Source organism: Castanea sativa, chromosome 12 (genome assembly GCF_040712315.1).
Source record: "Castanea sativa cultivar Marrone di Chiusa Pesio chromosome 12, ASM4071231v1".
Taxonomy (NCBI): domain Eukaryota; kingdom Viridiplantae; phylum Streptophyta; class Magnoliopsida; order Fagales; family Fagaceae; genus Castanea; species Castanea sativa.
In genome coordinates, this window is record NC_134024.1 from 43519936 (window position 1) to 43540609 (window position 20674).

A 20674-nucleotide genomic window follows, 5' to 3' on the forward strand; every position below is an offset into this window, starting at 1 on the left:
TAGAACACTATACTTGAACATTCTGTTGCGGCACACTCTTTCTCTGATCACTACGTTAGTCTCCACTTTCGCACTACTTTATTAATTAGTCTCCGCTTTCCTACTACATTTTCTTGGTCACCATGAGATATTGTCTCTATTCCATTTAAGACCAAAGACTTTGGTCATCATGTGATTCCTGAGTCCTGAGTCCTGAGTCCCGAGTCCTGAGTCCTGTCACTGTTTCGCATTCCAACGACAATTAGTAGCATTGGTCTTCTCTTATGAAGAAATTTCTTTTTAAATTTCACCAAAAACATACGTAAGAATTGGTCTTACCTTTTTAACAACAAGCTTTTCTGCTCCAACCAAAGGCCATTATTGTAACCATACCTCGCCATATCATCCATAAATTGCTTCATATTCTGACCACTTCCACTCCACCTTCTTCCACGTACCCTTTATTGTCTCTGCTATAGTGCTACCTGTTATTGTAAATCTCCTTCTTCTTCTTTTTTTGTTAAAAACAAATTAAACACTTTCAAATGACTCAGAAAAGCAAGATTTTGATAATTGGAGGCACGGGCTATGTTGGGAAATTCGTGGTGGAAGCAAGCGTAAAGGTTGGGCATCCCACCTTTGCTTTGGTGAGAGAGAGCACACTACTCTTTGATCCCGTTAATGGAAAACTCGCTCAGAAGTTCAAGAACTTAGGTGTCACTTTGCTCCACGTAAGTATATTTTTATTTTCTTTCTTCGTTTCTCTTTGTACGTACGTGTTTATGTGTGTTTTATGCATAGTTTTCAAAACCAAATAAATGTCACACTCACACAAGCTAACTATTGACGGTCTATTTGAGATTCGCTTATTTTTCTAAAATTAAAAATTTTTTGCTGAAATTATTATAAATAAAGATAAAAATTAACTGAAATAGTATAGTAAAACCTATGAATAGTACTAAAAAGTGCAGTGAGACTCATGAATAGTAACAAAAATAAGCTAAATAGTAACAAAAATAAACTAAATAGTAAAATAAGTTGGCAAAGATAATCTTACCAAACAATCACTGAGCCATAAGGCTTTGCATTGTTTTGCGTTGAATAACTAGTTTTAATTATGTTTATATTTTTGCTTTGAACGGGTTAATAATTAAATATCATTTCTCAAACATTTATACCATTGCATTTATATTCATTGTTAAAATTATTTGGCATTTATACCTTGGTGCGATGGTCATTCTACAAGTATAAATACTTGTGGGGCGTGGGGGTAATGGCCGGGGTTCAAGTCTCCAAGAGAGAGCTTTACACACATATATACTTAGATTAAGCTAGAGTAGAATTATATCTTGTATAAAAAAAAAATTATTTGTAATTTAATAATTTTGTTTTTACATGTGAAGGTGTTATTTAAAAATTTATTTTGAAAATGTTCTCATTATATATTAAAATATTTTCTTCTAGAAGGATCACTAAACACAATATAATTTTTATGCTTTATTATTTTATATTAACTTTATATAATATTAATTGTGAAAATTTATTTGAAAGTTGTTTAATTGTTAAAAAATATTTTCTAATAATTTTTTTTGTAAATCTTACAAATTTAATACATTTACTTGTAGTTTAATTAATTGCTATTTTAATGATGACATTATCGTTATCAACCTTCGATCAGACCCCTAGTCCGATCTCAAAAATTACAAATTTTTGCTTTTTAAAACATTGGTTTAATGCTAGATGGGTAGGTTTTGTGGTTTAAAAAAAAATGAAAATGCAGGGAGATCTTTACGACCATGAGAGTTTAGTGAAGGCGATAAAGCAAGTGGATGTGGTGATATCAGTGGTGGGTAACCTCCAATTAGTAGATCAGGTCAGGATTGTTGATGCCATTAAAGAAGCTGGTAATGTTAAGGTTTGTACTTCTAAATTACTCAAACTATTTGAACCACTCATTTTATCTAAAATTTAATTTATTCATTCAAATTCATTTTAAAAAAAATTATATGCAAAGTCTCATTTTGTAAGGTTGTTCTTAGGATCATGTTGAAAATTGTCTCAAATTGGTTTAGGTTCCTTCACATGAAAAAGAAAGGTTTTTCCTTAGTGTGAAAGACATAGATTCTCATTGATATTAAGGGAGAACGTTTTATTGTTGAAAAAGTAATTGGGTATTCCTTGGACATCAATGAATAGAATTGGATCATTCTAAATAGACACGGTTGCAAACAGCTTAATGGCTTTTACCCAAGAATCCTCTTAATTAATTAGAAGAACATCGAGTATTCTTTGAAATATTGTTTGAATAGTTATTAAAAGATTTTAATGGGTGAGCTGTTTTAATTTCAGAGATTCTTCCCGTCTGAATTTGGAAACGATGTGGACCGAGTCCATGCCGTTGAGCCAGCAAAGACTGCATTTGGTACTAAGGTCCAATTTCGACGCACCGTTGAGGCTAACAACATCCCTTACACTTATGTTGCGGCCAACTACTTATTTGGCCATTGTCTCCCTAACTTGTTACAGCTAGGAGCCACTGTTCCTCCTAGAGATAAAGTCATTATCTTTAGAGATGGAAATCCCAAAGGTAAACAACAATTTCTTTAAGTTCTCATGATAATTGTTATTTATTATTAGACCATGACCTTAGTTGATTTTTTGTGTAGGCTAGAATTAAATTCCAAATTTTTTATTGGACAATAAGAAATTTTATCAATTGAACTAATTGACCCACTAGTGCAACATTTTTTCATTAGTAGGTTGTGTAAATGTGTAGCTATGTTCGCCAAACATGAAATTGGAAATCTATTGCTCCAAATTAAGGTTTTATTTAATGTTAGGTCATTTAAAATTAGTTATCAATTCTTTTTTCTTTTCTTTTTTTTAGTACGTATACAATTATCAATCCTTAGGATCCGTCCGTTTCGGGTGAAAATAGGGAGGATGGAAAATAGAGAAAGGAAAATAGGGTAGAAAATATTGTTTTTCACTGTTCGGTTGGAGAAGGAAAATAGGAATGAGAGAAAACCCAGGAGAAAGTTTTCTCTCCGGGCCCACATTTTTTTTTCCTCCCAAATCGGGAGGAAAATCTGGAGAGAAAAGTGCTATAGTAGTGTACTTTTACAAAAATGTCCTCTTCCTACCTTTTTTTTTTTTTTAACGTTCTCTTCTCTCTTTCTTTTATTTTTTATTTTCAACGTGACTTGGGATTTTTTTTTCAACATTCTCTCTCTCTCTCTCTCTCTCTCTCTCTCTCTCTCTCTCTCTCTCAATGTGACCTGGGATGTTTTTCTTTCAACGTTCTCTTCTCTCTCTCTCTTTTTTTTTTTTCAACGTGACTTGATCTATTTTTTTTCAACGTTCTCTTCTCTCTCTTTTATTTTTTTTTCAACGTGACCTAATCTATAATAATAAAAATAATAATATAAATTTATATATATGATGTGATAAATTTTATATTATGTAATGAGTACAAATAAATTTATTTCTTACATATTATGTAACAATGGTATAATAGTCAATTTATATAAATTACATTTTTCATCCTTCCCTTTTTCTCTCCAACCAAACAAAAGAGTTTTTACCCTCCCACTTTTCCACCCCTCCAACCAAATACATAAGAGGGAAAACTAAATATTTTCCATCCTCCTACTTTTCCATCCTCCCACTTTTCCACTTTTCCACTCCTCTAACCGAACGGACCCTTAGTGATGAAGATTCCCCCCAAAAAAAAAAGTCCTTAAGTGGTGAAACAGAATTTTAAATGACACAAATACACCCTTAAAAACTTTTGAAGCTAATAGAGATGAGTGTGAGTGAGGTGAAATCCAATGAGCTCAATTGTAGTTATGATAATTGATATGTATCATTGTTTCACAATTTTTTACTTTTATTTCTCCTTGCAGCAATTTTTAACAGGGAAGATGACATAGGAACCTATACCATTAGAGCTGTGGATGACCCAAGAACATTGAACAAGATACTCTATCTTAGGCCTCCTAGAAACATTTACTCATTCAATGAGCTTGTTTCCCTTTGGGAAAAGAAGATTGGCAAAACCCTTGAGAAAATCTATGTTCCGGAGGAAAAGATGTTGAAGGACATCCAAGGTCAGTGAGAAAACCTGTCCTAAACTCCAATGTTGCTACAGCAGAATGTCATGATGATAACTTAGTCAAAACATAATGAGCGGTTAATAATTTTATGTTCTTTCATATTTTTTAAAAGGACAATTATATTTTTACATTCACTGTTCATATAAAGTGCACATAATTGTACATATTTACATGCATGATGTGTATAATGTTGTATACATTTATTTAGTTTTTAATATAAAATGTACATGTACATTTTATATTGTAAACTAAATAAATGTAAAAACATAATTTTCTTTTTAAAAATTCACATTAATGGTTACGATTTATATCTAGAAATGCTATTTTTAACAGTGGCAAGGAGAAAAACATTGATTAACTTGTTTTTGGTCGTGGTACTTTCTTGTAGAGTCCCCAATTCTAACCAATGTGCTGTTGGGATTCCACCACGGGGTCTTTGTGAAGGGTGATCACACCAACTTTGAGATTGAGCCATCATTTGGTTTGGAAGCTTCCCAGTTGTACCCAGATGTCAAATACACCTCTGTGGAAGAACATCTCGACCAATTTGTTTGAGAAATTAACCCCAGCTCTTGTTATTTTTAAAGAGAAATAATTATAGTTGTTATGGGTGAGTTCAAGTGGAGGAGTCTCTGTACTCATCAATATCTTGTTTTGTTTGAACATGTATTGAAGAACCTCTAACTACTCTTAGTGGTGCATTTTCTCGTTACAATAAATGTTTGTAATCGAAAGCCTTTAATATTTCTCGTGGTCTATTTCTGCCTCTCGCATATCTTTCTTATTGTTGAAGAGTACTACTGATATCAGAGCATTAATAGAAAACAATAAATAATAAATACAAGAGCTAGTGATGCAGGAGCATTTGCATTAGCATTGTTAGGGGTTAGCTTTAGATTGACAAACCATGAGAAAAAATGTCTTGTATAGTGGTGTTGGAGCATTTTAATATTAAATAATTAAAATGAATAAATTTTATAACATAAATATAAAGATGTGAGAGTGAATGTAGAAGATGAAGAGTTAATGAAAATGTTTAATCCCACGTTGAAAAGGAGAGAGACTATTTTGTTCTTTTTAATTGTAGTGATTAATGGGCTAACATGAATTGTCTCAAATATTGGGTTAGATACATGCGCAAGGGGTAGGATGGTTTGGTCTAAAACACGTAACTATAGACTTGAGGGGTTTATGGCCACATTTTTTCAAACGCGGCTTTAGGCCAGGACCAATGGCCACGTTTTTATAACCGTGGCTATAGGACATACTCTTACCGCGTTTTAAAAACATGGCTTCAGCCCATCACTATGGCCACATTTTAAAAACGCGACTTTAGCCCACAACTATAGCCACGTTTTAAACGCAGCTATAACCTCTGTATACTTTTTTGAATTTGTCTATAGCCCCAAAATGATCTAAGGGAAACAATGAATATGTACAAATGAAATGACACTATCTAACTTTCCTTTTAAGCCTTGAGCATATTTTACTAATGAAACAAAAAAAAACCCTCAATTCCAAACAAAAAAATCAGCATCACAATTCACAAAACAAATCATAGAAGTAGGAGAGTTATACCAATTCCTTAAACAATGGCTCTAGTGTCCCAATTTTGTGACCAGCAGGTAGGATCTCCCAAGGTCAGCTTACCCTATCAAAATCTCCTTTTTCAAGCAAAATTGGAGTATTAGGAGGCAAATTTTAAGTTGCTTAAGTACCTTCAACACAACCAACAATACAAATATTGTTAGCATGTGCAACCATATTAGCTAACTCACCTTAAATCACAGCTTTGTCATACATATCCTTAAATCACCTTCATAAAATTTAGAAAAACTCATTTCTTTTCTAAAAACCGTCATATAACCTATCAAGTTACCTCTTTAAAGATGCATATGGTATTCATTCAAAAAAATATCTATCTCACCAGTTTTACACATCAAAATACAAAGGGAAAATCAAAATATGATTCCATTAATCAATTTTACAAAGAAAACGACAAAGGGAGATATATATATATATATATATAAATATATATATATCAAAATAGTAGGGAATTCCCACTGCAGTAAAGACGTAGTAGTTGTAGCAATTATATACCCAATGATGAAAAAAAAATTTACATCAATAAAATTAATGCCGTGGGTTAAAACTAAAAGGTAAGAAGCATGCATTCTTTTGTGATGGCTTTAAGATGGAGTTAGGAGCATTAAGTCTAAGGCAGGAACCTTTTTAAGGCTTCTTTTCACATAAATGCCAAAAGAAAAAAAAAATGTATTCAACACAAATGCAGCACCTATAGTCGTAAGTAGTCCCCAATAAAAATCCATGATCCCATCATTCCTGAGGCAACATAGCACAAAGGACGTAATATAACATTATATATACAAATTGAATAAATTAAACATGAAGGTCATATGGTACCTATAAACAACTCCAATGTTTGGTGTTAATAATTGAATTGAAAGGACTAAAAATGCCTAAGGGAGTCTGAGCGCTTTTTTAATTGAACCATATACTTGTGCTTGGATATTGGACCTACATCAAGAAGAGGTATTTCAACATGGTTCTGGCAATGAAGCAAAAGAAATCGCTAGATAGTAGCATACCCCTTTATCACTAATAGGTGGCTGCCACTGCCCATGAAGTCCATTTGGACCCAAGATAGAGTGCCTAGAGAGAGTCTCCTCCTTTGGACACGGGATACTAAAAGATCTACAAGAATAGCAAAGAAGCTAGAAATTAAGAACACCAACAGATGAAGATAATACTCATAATATAACTTCTCCATTGTCACATGCACTAGTAAATTATACTCCAGAACATAAAAGAACATAAATTGCTTCAAGAACAACATGGCCTACCAATTTCCAAAACTTCTATTTAGAAGATGATCAATACTATCTATGGGAGAAAATAGAAATCATACTCTTTTTTTTATAAGTGCAAATTATACATAAATTATTGAAAGAGAAAAAATGCAGAAAACAGACATGCAAGATAAATGCATGTCCCAATGAAATGATAACCCAGCAAGCATTAAAACAATTCCAAATTAGAGAAAATCCAAACCCAAACCCCGGTGAGTCTCTTTTTTGTGCTTTCTTACTGATGTTACTCATCCCATCAAATAAGACCTATCGCCACTACATATTTCCATGCAAGGTGAGAGTTCATAACCTCTACCCATTTAATGATATTTGTTACTTAAAAATTAAATAAATTAAATAAAAGAGAGAGAAAGAGATAAATTAAATAAAAAAGATAAAACCATCTGTTCTGAAATTTATTAAATCTATGATACCTAGGAATCAACAAAAAGTTCATCAAATGGCTTGAACAGCCTAACTATGGGCCCAGTCACTGATGAGACTCAAATTGTACAAGCTCGCTAACTGCGATTGCAGTTTGCAGCCGCATAAACTAAGACTCTTGCATCATCTTTAAGAACTTTTAAAATGACTGTTACATCAACTAAGAGCCCCAACTAAGCTTTCTCATTGAGAGACTTGAAAAAGTCGATCCCTCCACTCCACGCAAAGAAAAAAAGACACAAATTAACACAACCTTTAATTTGTTCTCATTGCTTTTCTTCTTAGGAGTAGTATTGAGCGCTTTTGTTTTCCAATGCGCAGAGTCCAAGTATATAAAGTACAATACAACATCGACCATTGTTCCTGAGAAGCTCAATGTTCATTTGGTCGCTCTTAATTTTTACAGAGCTAATTAGCAAAAATTAAAATAAAATCTGAACATAATAGATAATTTATATCCATCAAACACCCAACTTCGTCCACAGAGCAGAGCTTAAACATATTGCTAATAAAATGCGAAAATCAATCTCATATAAATCCAAGCAAAACCCAGAAAAAATCAACCAAATAAAACACAAATTAACCATCAATTCCCCATCAAAAATCACCAATCACAAAAGAAACTTCAAAAAATTTAGGATCTTTTCAATAATCCCAAAGCACAATCAACAACATAAACAAACACACAGAAAGACCCAAATGCAAATTGAGAAAAAGGGAAAAGCCAAGGGAAAGTACCCGGAGAAGAGTGAAGAAAGATCGGCAATGGGGCTTGGGTAACAAATCGGCGATGGGGCGTGGCCTGCGTGAGTCGGCGATGGCTAATTGAACGGATGGGTGAGGATGATGGATGAATAGAGCTGGGCTTCGAAGATGGGTGAGGAGGACAATGAATCGGATCGGCGATGATGTGTGAGCTTCGGTACAATGGAGCGTGAGCTTTGGTGGCAACGGTGAGGACGATGATGAATCGGTGAGGATGATGGATGAATCGGAGGTGAAAGCTTGATGATCAGGTGAGAGTCTGAGAGAGTTCTCTTTGAGAAAGAGAGATGGAGGCTGATGTGCTATTGGAGAGGCTAGGGTTGAAAATTTTTAATTTAGTATTTATACAAAGCCTAAAGCCGCGTTTTTAACCTGCGGCTATAGGCAAAGTCTGAAGCCACGTTTAAGAAACGCAGCCCAATCCCAAACTAAAGCCGCGTTTTAAACACGGCCATAGTTAAGATTAAAAATTGATTTTTGAAATACACAGGTCCTATAGCCGCGTGTTTTAAGCGCGGCCATAGCTCCACCCCCAAAAGTGCGGCTATAGCTCCAAAAAAACACAGCTTTAGACACATTCTATGGCCACATGTTTAAAACGTGGCTTTTATTATTTGCTTTAAGCCGCGTTTTTAAAAAACGAGGCTTTAGTCCGTCTATGGCCGCGTTTTTACAAACGCGGTCTAAGACCCGCGTGTTTTGTAGTGTCAGTCCAAATAGTGTTGTGTAATCTCTTTCTTTAAACTAATAAAAATTCAGAAGTATTATTCAGTTTCTCTTCGTGTTATTTCTATTATCATTGTGTTTGCACCAACAAGTGGTTTAAGAGTCCATATGTTTAGTCAAGACTGCAAGTTTCAGCTTTTCAATAGTTGTTCAATCAACTGAAAAGCCCAGTTTTCAGTAAATCGAGTTCAAAATTGATTGATCAAACTGAGGTTTTCTAAAACATAAATTCAGCCTATTAAGTGTTTAGGGTTTTGTGTGTACAAGTCGAAGGCATATAAGACAACCCTATTACACGGGAAAAATACTTTTGGAGTTGCTCTTGGTGTAAATTTAAAGGTATTATGCCTCTTGCTCTTAAAAGTCTCTACCGATGATCAAGTGTAGCATATTCAAACCAATGGTCTTGAAGTTGCTGCATACAGACGATACCAATTGTATTTGGTCAAGAATAGTTTCAATTAATTAACTCAATACAATAAATATCTTTAATGGTAAAGAACCATGCCCCATAATCCCCAATACATGATGATGCAGATTGGTTAAGGGAGAATAAAATATTTTAATATTTTATGTTGTTTTCTCTTTCCTCACATGACTTACCAGTCAGGTATGTAGTTTAAAACCTCTTCAATGAGAATGGAAGCTCTGTTTGAATGCTAGGAGGTCTAGCTCTTGCAGTTACACAGTTTGATACTTGAGCTCCTTAATGGTCTGAGTAATTAAGTTTTTGAGGCCGAAGGTTGGAAATTCGTGGGATATGGTTTGGCAGTGATGAAGCTTTGCTGTAGTCCGGCATAACTAGGTCCTGCATTGAAAAGGAAAACTACCACGCTGAGTGGTAGTGAGTGCTCCAAAGCTCTAATTTGTTTCTATTTTTAGACAGAAACTAGTCGCAGAACCACGCAATGCATGGAAATAAATTATTTTGTAATTATAATTGTAATATAATATATAATTTATTCTCCCTAAAAATTAAACAATTGTTATTCGGTTCAATTAGGTCTACTTCAGTCCACTTTGATCCCATTTAGTCCAATTTGGTCCACTCAATCAATTTCGGTCCCTTTTGGACTAATTGGGACTTAAATTGATTCTTTTGTAGGTTGTATTTCAAATTTAGCTCAAAAATTCTTTTTTTTTTCTTAATTTTTGGGTTGAAAAGTATGAGATCTTATTATATTTTGTCTAAACTCTTTAGTTTTGAATTAAAAAATACAAACAAAATAAACATTAGAAATTATAATTTTTTTTTTTATAGAAATAAACACACACACACAAGGGAGAGGGAAAGGGGTTCTAACATAAATGCACACCACAACTCCACTCAAAAGTCATGGTAACTTTTAAGAGAGGGTGTGGCAAGTTATACTACACATAACACACTCTCGTAAGTAATGTGGGACAATTACCCATTCTTTTTTTTGGAAAACAAACACACACATACACACAAGGGAGAGAGAAAGGGGTTCTAACATAAAGGCACACCACAACTCCACTCAAAAACCATGGTAACTTTTAAGGGAGGGTGGAGCAAGTTATACTACACACAACATACTCTCTTAAGCAATGTGAGATAATAACCCATTCTTTTTTTTTAGAAACAAACACACACACACACACAAAAGGGAGAGGGAAAGGGGTTCTAAAACAAAGGCACACCACAACTCCACTCAAAAGTCATTGTAACTTTTAAGGGAGGGCGGGGCAAGTTATACTACACACAACACACTCTCTTAAGCAATGTGGGACAATTACCCGTTCTTTTTTCTTTTCTTTTTTTTGAGAAACAAATACACACACACACAAGGGAGAGGGAAATCGAATCTAATACAAAGGCATATCACAAAATCACTCAAAAGCCATGGTAACTTTTAAGGGAGGGTGAGACAAGTTAGAAATTATAAATATGAGCCCATAAAATGCAATAATAATGATAAATATTTAAAAGTATTATTCGATCCACGTTGGTCGATTCTGCCCACTTTGGTTCTATTCGGTCCAATTTGTCCACTTGGTCCCATTTAGTCAATATTAGTCCTATTCGGTCCATTATGGTCCTATTCAGTACTATTTGTTCCTATTTCGTCCACATTGGTCCACTCTGTCCTACTTGGTTCATTTTGGTCCTATTCTGTCCTCCTCATTCCCATTCAGTCCTATTTTTCCATTCGGTCCATTTAGACTACTTCGATTCATTTTGGTTCACTTTGGTCCATTTTTGTACGCTTGCATATAGGGAAAATACATATTTGGGTCGAGAATACCTATTCTAAATCCAAATTTATTTTTTAAAAAAATATATAAATCTCAATTTGTAATATCTAAAATCTTAAGTATAGCATTTATTATTACTAAACTTTTGTTAAGCCACATTAACATAGCATTTTAGTCTACTTCGATTCGGCTAAATTTAAGTGAAATTTTTTCTAAACATTAAGGCTATGAATATACAAATTTAATATTTAAGGCAGTTACTCATTTATTTTAACATCATTACTTTTAAATAAATTTCATGATGTTGATTATATATTCAAGAAAAAAATAATACTATATATAAATAAACAAAAATGTGTGTGTGTAATTTTTATTTAAATAAATTATTAAAAATTTTCATTCTCTTAAAAGAGATTATTATAATAATCAAAACTTATAACAAACTTATACTAAATATGTATAATTTTTTCTCTAAATTTTATTGTAGATAATTTGTCTCCTCATAAATTAAATAATTTCAAAAAGTATTTTCCAGTACTCTATTTTTACAAATATATAAGTTTATCATTTTTTATGTTTTTGATTGATATTATTCTTTCATGAAATGGTCCATATATTCTTCTAATTATTGTTATTATGCATTATATTTTCCTAATTTCTTTTAGTATAATTAAAGAGTTTCAAAGTTATAATTCTAATTCTAATTCTCTCAAAGAGATTATTATGATAACCAAAACTTATTATATAATTACAATTGATATTACTTAAATAATTAATAGTACTCCCAACCCAAACTTGTATTCTGCCATGCTTAAGTGCAACAAATTGGACCAAAGTGATTTGAAATTGATCAAATTGACTGAATGTACCAAATTGGACCGAATTGACGAAATTGGAATGAATAGACCTAAATGGACTAAATTGGCCAGAATACACCTAACTGGACCGAATTGGCTAACTTGGATGGAATAGACCTATGTGGACCATATGGACCAAATTGGACCGAATAGGTTGAAGTGGACTAAATGGACCGGATTGGACCAAATGGAGGGAACAGTACCAAATTGACCAAAGTAGACCAAATTGGATTGAATGGAGCGGATAGACTGAATTGACAGAAGAAGACCAAATTGGATCAAAATTGACCAAAGTGGACTGAAGTAGACCGAATCGGACTGAATTGATGAAGTGGACCGAATGCCAATCTATTATTAGCATAGCCAAGATTGTGTTTTGATATAAATTCAAATTCTTGCTTCCAAAATAATCAAGTATTAACTCAAACAAAAATCAAACCAAAACTATAGGAGAGAAAAATATGCTACTTGTAATGGGAAACGAAAAACATACTACACTAAAGCGTATGAACACAAAATAAAGTTTTAAAAATCACAATGATTCATCAATATAAAGAAGAGTTCTAAGAAAGAATATATAAAAAAAATGAAGAGAGAGAGAGAATAACCACATTTCAAGAGAGAAAGTGAGAGAATAATAAGAAATTTATAGAAAATAATATAAGAAAAAAGGTATAATATATATATACATATATTGTAATAAACACCAAATTATTCAAATCATGTTATGTTATGTAATAAAATAACATTATATTCTTATATACTATCTTTATATATAATGCAATAGGACAAAATCCATGAAATCAAAGAGAAGAAAGAAGATAACAACTTAAAAACATAACTTAATCACCTCAACTCAAAGTAGAGTTTTAAATAATACAAAAACTTATCAATTTAAAGTAGAGATGCAAGAAAAACAATTAGAAAATCCAGCAAAAAATGAAGAAAAAAATTTGAGAGAGAGAAATAACCTTATGTGTGTGGGAAAACTATGTATAGAATGAAATTGAGAATTGTAAATTTACAGTAAGAGGAAGAATAAGAAAAGCCAAAAATAAAGGAAGATAAAGGGATTGAGAAAAAGTGATATTAAGATCGATAGTAGTGGGGAGATGAAAAAATAAAAGGGAGGGGAAAAGTTGGTGAAATAATAACATTAAGTTGGGAAATTAATAAGGAAAAAAAAAAGAGTTAAAAAAGAAAGAAGAAAAAGAGAGAGAATGTTGGAAACGGGCTGCTATGTGGCTTAACAGAAACGTAGCAACAATAAATGCTGCGCTTCAACTTTTATATATATATATATATATATATATATATATATATATATATATATATATATATATATGATGAGAGAAAGTTCATGAGTTATGACTTACCCTTTACATCCAAGGGTATTTATGCACATAAGAGCATTCACATCCGATGATGTAAAAAAAAAACATATATTACATCTTTGAACATTATTTTATTTATTTTACTAACTTATTTAGCAATATACCTAGCATCTCAATTCTTATTTTTACAAACAATCCAATAAAATAATATAAACTACACAATCAAATAATATATATAAAAAAAAATTATATTTCTCCGTCGTCTCTTCCATCTCTCTCTCAATTTGATTAAAAGAGAAAACAGATCAAATACAAAATGTCTTTTGGCCTTGTAATGACCTAAAAATCATTTTCTTTATTACATGATTTAGTTGCTCAACATCATCAAAGGACCTACTACTTTTTTGCTAAATTGTTCCAAATCATAAAATGTCTATTACAATGAAACTTTGAACATCATCAAAGGGCCCAAAATTTGCATCAATGTCACAATAATTTCATTGGCAATAGGGGTGTCAAATGGGTGAGTTTTGGTAGGTTTGGGGTGGGCATAATTGGGTTAGGTATATAAAACTCATTTACCCATTTATTATCCATATAACTAATTACTTCTAACTCAAATCCAACCCAACCCAATTATTATGGGTAAACCTCAACCCACCCAATTACCTAATAATCAAAATTACCAAAATGTCCCTAAAACTTAAAAATGACCAAAGTACTCCTAAAATTCTTTAAAATTACCAAAATACCCTCCAAACCTATAGAAAGACCTAATATGCTAAAAAAAACCACTTAGAATTACCAAAATACTCTCAAAATACCAAAATACCCTTGAAACCTAAAAATTGACCAAAATACCCCCTAAACCAAGAAAATGACCGAAATACCCCGAACCTAAAAAATGACCGAAATACTCTTGAAATCTAAAAATTACCAAAATATCCTTGAAACCTTGAAAATTACCAAAATACCCCCCAAACCTAAAAAAATTAGGGATGGCAATGGGGCGGCGCGGGTCTGAATAATGGGGTCTTCACCCCCCACCTTGCATGGTTTTGTCTTACCTCATCCTTGCCCCACCCTGCATGATGGGTAAATTTTCTTGCCCCCGTCCCTTTTCCTTGTGGCTCCACGAAGCCCCGCCCCACCCCGTAAAACTCTACTTCTTGTTAATTTGCCAACAACTATTACAATTTTTATTAATAAAACTTGTTTCATTAATAAAAATATACTTGAAATTACAAATAAATTTATCCCATCAAATCAAACTAATTTTTAGCAAAAACTGAATAATATTATTAAAGTGTTTAAAAAGACAATATCACAGCAAAAACAAAAATCTCATAGTACAAAATAAATGATTCAATAGTATATAAATTATTTTATAATAAAGACAAGAAAATCCTAAAATTGGTACCTTATTTCCAACTTTGCTAGAAAAAAAAAAAAAAAAAAAAAAAAAAAAAAAAAAAGGAAGGCAGAAAGCCTTGTTGGGTGTAATAAAATAAGTTGATGATATATATATGTGTGTGTGTGTGTGTGCGTGCGTGCGCGTGCGCATGTGTGTGTGTGTGTGTTCGTTTAAATAATAGGGTTTTAAGGTATGAAAATTTTACAATTTAGCCCTTGTCAATGCAGGGCGGGGTGGGGCGGGTTGGATCTAAAAAGTCTAAACCCATTTCCGCCCTACCCCGTGGTGCGGGTCTAAAACCTCGCCCTATCCCCGCCCCACCATCATTGTGGGGCGGGAAAAACTTGCTTGGGACAAACAGGGAAGGGCGAGTTAAGCAGGGTAAGGCAAAATTGTCATCCCTATTAAAAAATGACATAAATACCTCTCAAACCCTAAAAAATGACCAAAATATCCTGTAAAACAAAAAAAAAATGACCAAAATACCCCTCGAAACATTAAAAAAATGACCGAAATACCCCCAAAATCTAAAAAATGAGCAAAATATTGGTGGGTTTCATTATTTGCTATTGTAAACCGTAGACTGTTAGGATTAGTGCCCTTAAATCCTATTGTATGATGCTATGTATGATATTATGTATGACATTATGTATGACATGATGTATGACATGATGTATGACTTAATATTGTATTTGATAAAGTTATTTTATTATTATCTAAAATAGTGGTTACGTGAATATGTGACATTATCATATAGTCCATGAGATGCATTGTATGTGATTTATGTGAAAAGTCACAGAAGATGTAAATCACAAGTTCTTTGTAAACTCAGAATTAATAGTTCGTAGTCGGTGATGAAATTGGGCATTTCATCTGCGAAGACTATAACGTGTCAACTAAGATGATTTGTCTTGATCATGGAAGTGGAAGCTTCTAGTTGATATGTTGATATGTTTTAAGAGTTAAAACATATTGAACAGGACCGCTGTGAGATTTATTATTTTCCTAACGACTGTCAAATGAATAATAAATCTCACGACTTCTATTTGCATGAACTCTTAATCCTGAGAGAATAATGGACCTGATCATGAAGTGTAGGTTGCTTTGATATATCAGGAGTGAGATCTGAAGTGACGGTCAAAACCTCAGTATGTTGGGCAGCCATATTTAGTGTTGATGGAACATATATTCTCAAGATGGAATTCATAGTCTCTTGATAGAGATATAAAATATTCCCTTGAGATAAGTTTAATGGTTTCAGTTATTCAGAGAGTTAGGCCTAACCACTTTAGTAAGAAATTACTAAAGTATATATTTATGAAATTGGATTTCATAAATATATAATGAATAACTTTAAAGAATTAAACCGGGTACTCAAGGATAAGATGTAGTAATTTACAAAGTGGCAGTCTACATTTATGACTTTGTGTTACTACGAATATTTTATGAAGGGGTTACGTGTATAATAAAGTTTTGGGATATAATTTATTAATAAGGCCTAGAGTGCAATTATATTTATATAGTGGTATTAAATATAATTAATGGTAACTTTGGACTTGTCAAGAGTTGACGGAAAAGCCCAAAGCCCATTGGAGCTAGTGTCTTATTGGTCCCTTTTGGTCCCACTCCAAGCCACACACTAAAGCCCAATTGGAAAGGCCCAATAGGCCAACCCAATTAGATAATCAGTTAGTTATAAAGGGAGAAACATACAGAATTTTTATTAGAGGAGTTTAGAAAAGAAAAAGAAACTGTGTGTGAGAGAGTGTGAGACACACTTTCATTCTCCCTTTGAAAAACTGATTGAGAGACCACACATCTTGGGCGTAAAGTGGCATTGGAGTGAAGATTAAAAGTGTTCCCAAGTGCTTCTAATCTTTGTTTTGAATTTCTCCACACCAAGGTACGCCATCTTGTTCTTAAATTCTGAAATTTACATTGTGCACGTTATCAATCATGAATGAAATAGATCCTTGTTCTTTGCTTCCGCTGTGGGTTTTGCATGAGATGCAAAACCAGAATTTTTCTTTCATAGACGAGCATGCTACCTATACTAAATTTGGACAATTTTGGTAGATGGTGATTTTACTAGACTTTTTCCCTCTGTGTGGGCCATTTTTTGCAAGTGTTGGGCTGGGCCGCTTGCCGCTACAATAGGCCCAAAGATTTTTGGATCGAGGAGTTGGGACCTGTCCAGGAGTAAACCTTCCTAGTCCGGTTTGTGCACAAACAATGCCTCTGTTGATCAAGTCCTGATCATACGCTTTTCGGCAGGCAGAACTGTTACGTTAATTACAGCAGGTAGATATAATAAAGATAATAATAGGAATTTAGATTGAATAGACAGTGGGCCCGTATGAAGAGTGCCTGCTTTACACAATGGTAACAGAAGAATAAGTATTGAACAGAGAACAACAAGCGTATTTAAAGAAATAAATGTCAGTCTGCCATGTTAAATCGTTCTGCGGAATCTACGTCGGGAAGGGGAACCACTCCTTCAATGCTACTAATCTCTATGAGAAGGAAATTAGTTGTTTTGAAGGAACGGGTCTAAGTGACTTGGGTTGAATGAAGTTCCTTTTTTGTTGTTGTGAAATTTTAAAATACTCGTAAGTGTATGAACCGTACCGAAATATAGTTTGACAAGAACGAGGTCGAACCCACAGGGACTTGAATGAACGTAGAAAAATTAATCAAATCTTAACCAAATTAATCCTAATCTAGTTTAATAAAAATTGGTTGTTTTGAAATTAAATAAACTAAGCAAATAGTTAAACTAAGCAAGAGATATAAAGCAATAAAAAGATGTAAACAATCAAGGGAAAGGAATTAAGGTTTTGGAATCAAGGTTTTGGAATCCACCTTATTAATTTATATCAACACATATTTATGATCATTGATTTTTCCCAACTCACTACATGATAATCTAGAAATCAATCTTGCTATCATGAAAAATATTCTCATTAAAATCCTTATTTTAAAAATAAAAAGCATGTTATTCTTCGCTTCTTATGTATAAAATCAAATCATTAATTGTATCTGTAGCCAAACAAATTACAAGATATATCCAATTCTAAAAATCAAATCATAAATTGTATCCATTGACAACAAATCACAAGCGATATTTAATTTTATAATCAAGAATTAATAAACCAAACATTCAACTAATTAAGATAAATCCTGAATCACGAGAAAAATATGATTGAACTCATATCTAGAATCTCATCTCAGTCAATTGATATGAAGCAAGAACAATTTAAATCATCAAAGAACAACTATTGTGGAAAAATCAAATCACATAAATATTACTGATAATCCTTAACAAAGTTTCATCCTCAACCCTAATTATAAATTTAACTACTCATAATAATTAAAATAAAACACAAGAATAAAATAATAAACATTAAACTAAACAAATAAAATAAAATTAACTATCATGGAAGAAAACCAAAGAAGTAGCCACACTCTCTATGTTCAACTCCCAGCCCTAGCACTTGCCTCCTTGAATTTTTCCCTAAAGAACCTTTAAATAAGTCAATGAATCCTATTACAAGTTGAATTCCCGTTTGGGAAAAATCCCAGATTGTTAGGCTTCAATTAACTGATGATTTTGGCCCATTTAACGTCAGAATTCGGACTTTTGGTAAACTACAAAGTTGTAGCTCTTTAAGTTAAATTTCTATCCCAACTTGAATCATCTCGATTGGACATCTGAACCGAAAGTTATGCCAAAAATACTAACTAATATGCAGCCTGGAATCCCAATCCGAATTGGACTTGGATTCGATGCAAATTTCCTTTGACTCCTTGCTCCAATTGAATTTAAATTTAATTGGGTTGGCCTTCTTTAACTTCATCGTGGCCCTTGTAAATGTAAAGTCCATTAGCATTCTTCTTTGCACAAATCCACTTATTTAATTTCATTTTCCTACAAAAGACAAATTCACGCAATAAGATTCAATTAAGTACAAAATTGATTATTCACTATTATTCCAAAACCAAATATAAAATGTATGAATTACCTCAAAATAAGTATGATAATGCTTTCTAACAATGATATAAATATACAAAATTAAGCTATTATCAATGCACATCATTTGTTACCAGAGAGCATGGGTTAGAGGGGGAGAGGGAGATTAACCCATTTGGTGCATGCCAATCACTCTATTCTCTCTGCTTCTCTCTTGCTTTTTTTTCTCTGTTTCTTTAATCCTTTCCTTTCTTTTCTTTTTCTTTTTGTTTTTACTCTCTTTTTATTCTTTCTCTCTTTTTCTTCTTGTTTCTCTTGCTCCCCTGTTTTTGTGATTCTAGTGACTATCTCACAGAGGTTGCCGTCCCTTTGGCCATGTACAGTAGGGCTCCTTATATAGGGTCAGCCGTGCTTGCCTTTACCATTTTAACCCTTAACCGTTTTTTTTTTTTTTTTTTCTGGCATGGGTTTCTTTGCCGACCATCATTGACTGGTCAATCACCCAGTTAGCGCCACTCCGTCTCACCAGATAGAGAAGGCTTCTTCTTTTTGCTTTCTCCTTATGGCACTCTTACCTACCACGGTGTAAATGCTCTCCTTCTCTTTATCCCTCACGGCATAAACCTAGTGGTTCCAACTCAGTTTCGCCACTTTTGGGTAGTATGTCATCCCAGCAGGACATTGCCTCCAAAAAAGCATGAGTAGGAAACACAAAAATGGGTTTTTCCCCTTCCCTACCGCCAGACCATACCCCATTACCTCTGACCCATGACCTCACCATTTCTTGTATTGGCTGGGTTTAGGTTGGTGGTGCCTAGGCCTTGCGCATGCCTTGCATCCATGCTTGTTCAAATTCTGCCTGCTGCTCATCTGTTTACCGCGATCTGAAAGTCAAATTGCCTAGTCTGCTGCTCGTTTTTTGGCTTCTTTTGGCGTGGGTTGTTTCATCTAACTCCTCATTTATGGTTTGCACCTTCTATGGGCTGGGTCTCGCTCGATTGTGAGCCGTTCAATGCCTTTATTCCCAGCCCCTGTTACTTGCTTCCTGCCACACCATTCTGTTGTGCCTGCTGTGAGATCTGCTTGACCCAAGCCTACTGGGCCTCTTTAGACTTTTCCGTTCATTCTTTCTTCGAAGGCCCAATAATCTCATTGGGCCTTGTGCCACTCACGAGCTCCCTTGTCCCACCTACTTTCATTTGGGCATCCTTGGCCCACTTACTTTCTTGGGGCATCCTTGGCCTTTTTTTAATTCTATGTTTCCCATGGGCTTTTACTAACTTCTTGGGCGTCCTCGGCCCAAGTACTTCTCACATTTCCCTTGGGGCTCATGGGTTTTCCATTGCCCCTTACTTTCTTTACTTACATTGCCTTGGGCCCGCTGTGATAGCCATGACCCATTCTCACTTTTCCATATCCATACAGCTCATGGGTTTGTTATTACTTTCTTTCATGTCTTTTTAGGCCCACTTACTTCCTCAGGGTCCATTTATTTTCTTTATAGACCCACTATCCGTCATTCCCCCCACTTAGCTTAATGGCATTTCCATACTACTTTCTTTTGCCCATGACTTTGGGCCTTCCTTCCTGCTGGGCTCGCAAAAATGAGCATCTACATCCCCTTACTAATGGAAGTCACTTTGGTGGTCATATGATAAAATAAACAAATTTCAGGTGGCTAACAGCATGCCATTTAAAGAAAAGAAGTTAGGATGATATATAAAAGTAAAATAATCTTATCTTATATAATAACAAATGATAATTAATTAGTGGAGAAGAAAGCACAAAAACTAATAAAAGCACAGAAGTTGAAGTATATACAAGAGAGTTCTTAGCAACATTGCATAAAATTAGTTAATATTAGTTGGGTAGTTTCAATGGTGTGGAGCTTAGGTATTGAAGTATAAATAGCTTCAAACCAAATGAGGTTACCATCATTTTGTACAACAAATTGGCAATAGAAAGGAAATAAAGAACAATAAG

General features: G+C 33.7%; 1 protein-coding gene across 1 annotated transcript; it reads left to right on the plus strand.

Moving 5' to 3' along the window:
• Positions 1–524: 524 nt before the first annotated feature.
• Positions 525–4662, plus strand: LOC142621279 (phenylcoumaran benzylic ether reductase Betv6-like). The gene is made up of 5 exons (XM_075794601.1): positions 525–710; positions 1760–1894; positions 2329–2566; positions 3885–4088; positions 4483–4662. Exons 1-5 carry the CDS (start codon positions 525–527, stop codon positions 4647–4649), a joined length of 930 nt encoding a protein of 309 aa, XP_075650716.1. The 3' UTR covers positions 4650–4662.
• Positions 4663–20674: the final 16012 nt, after the last annotated feature.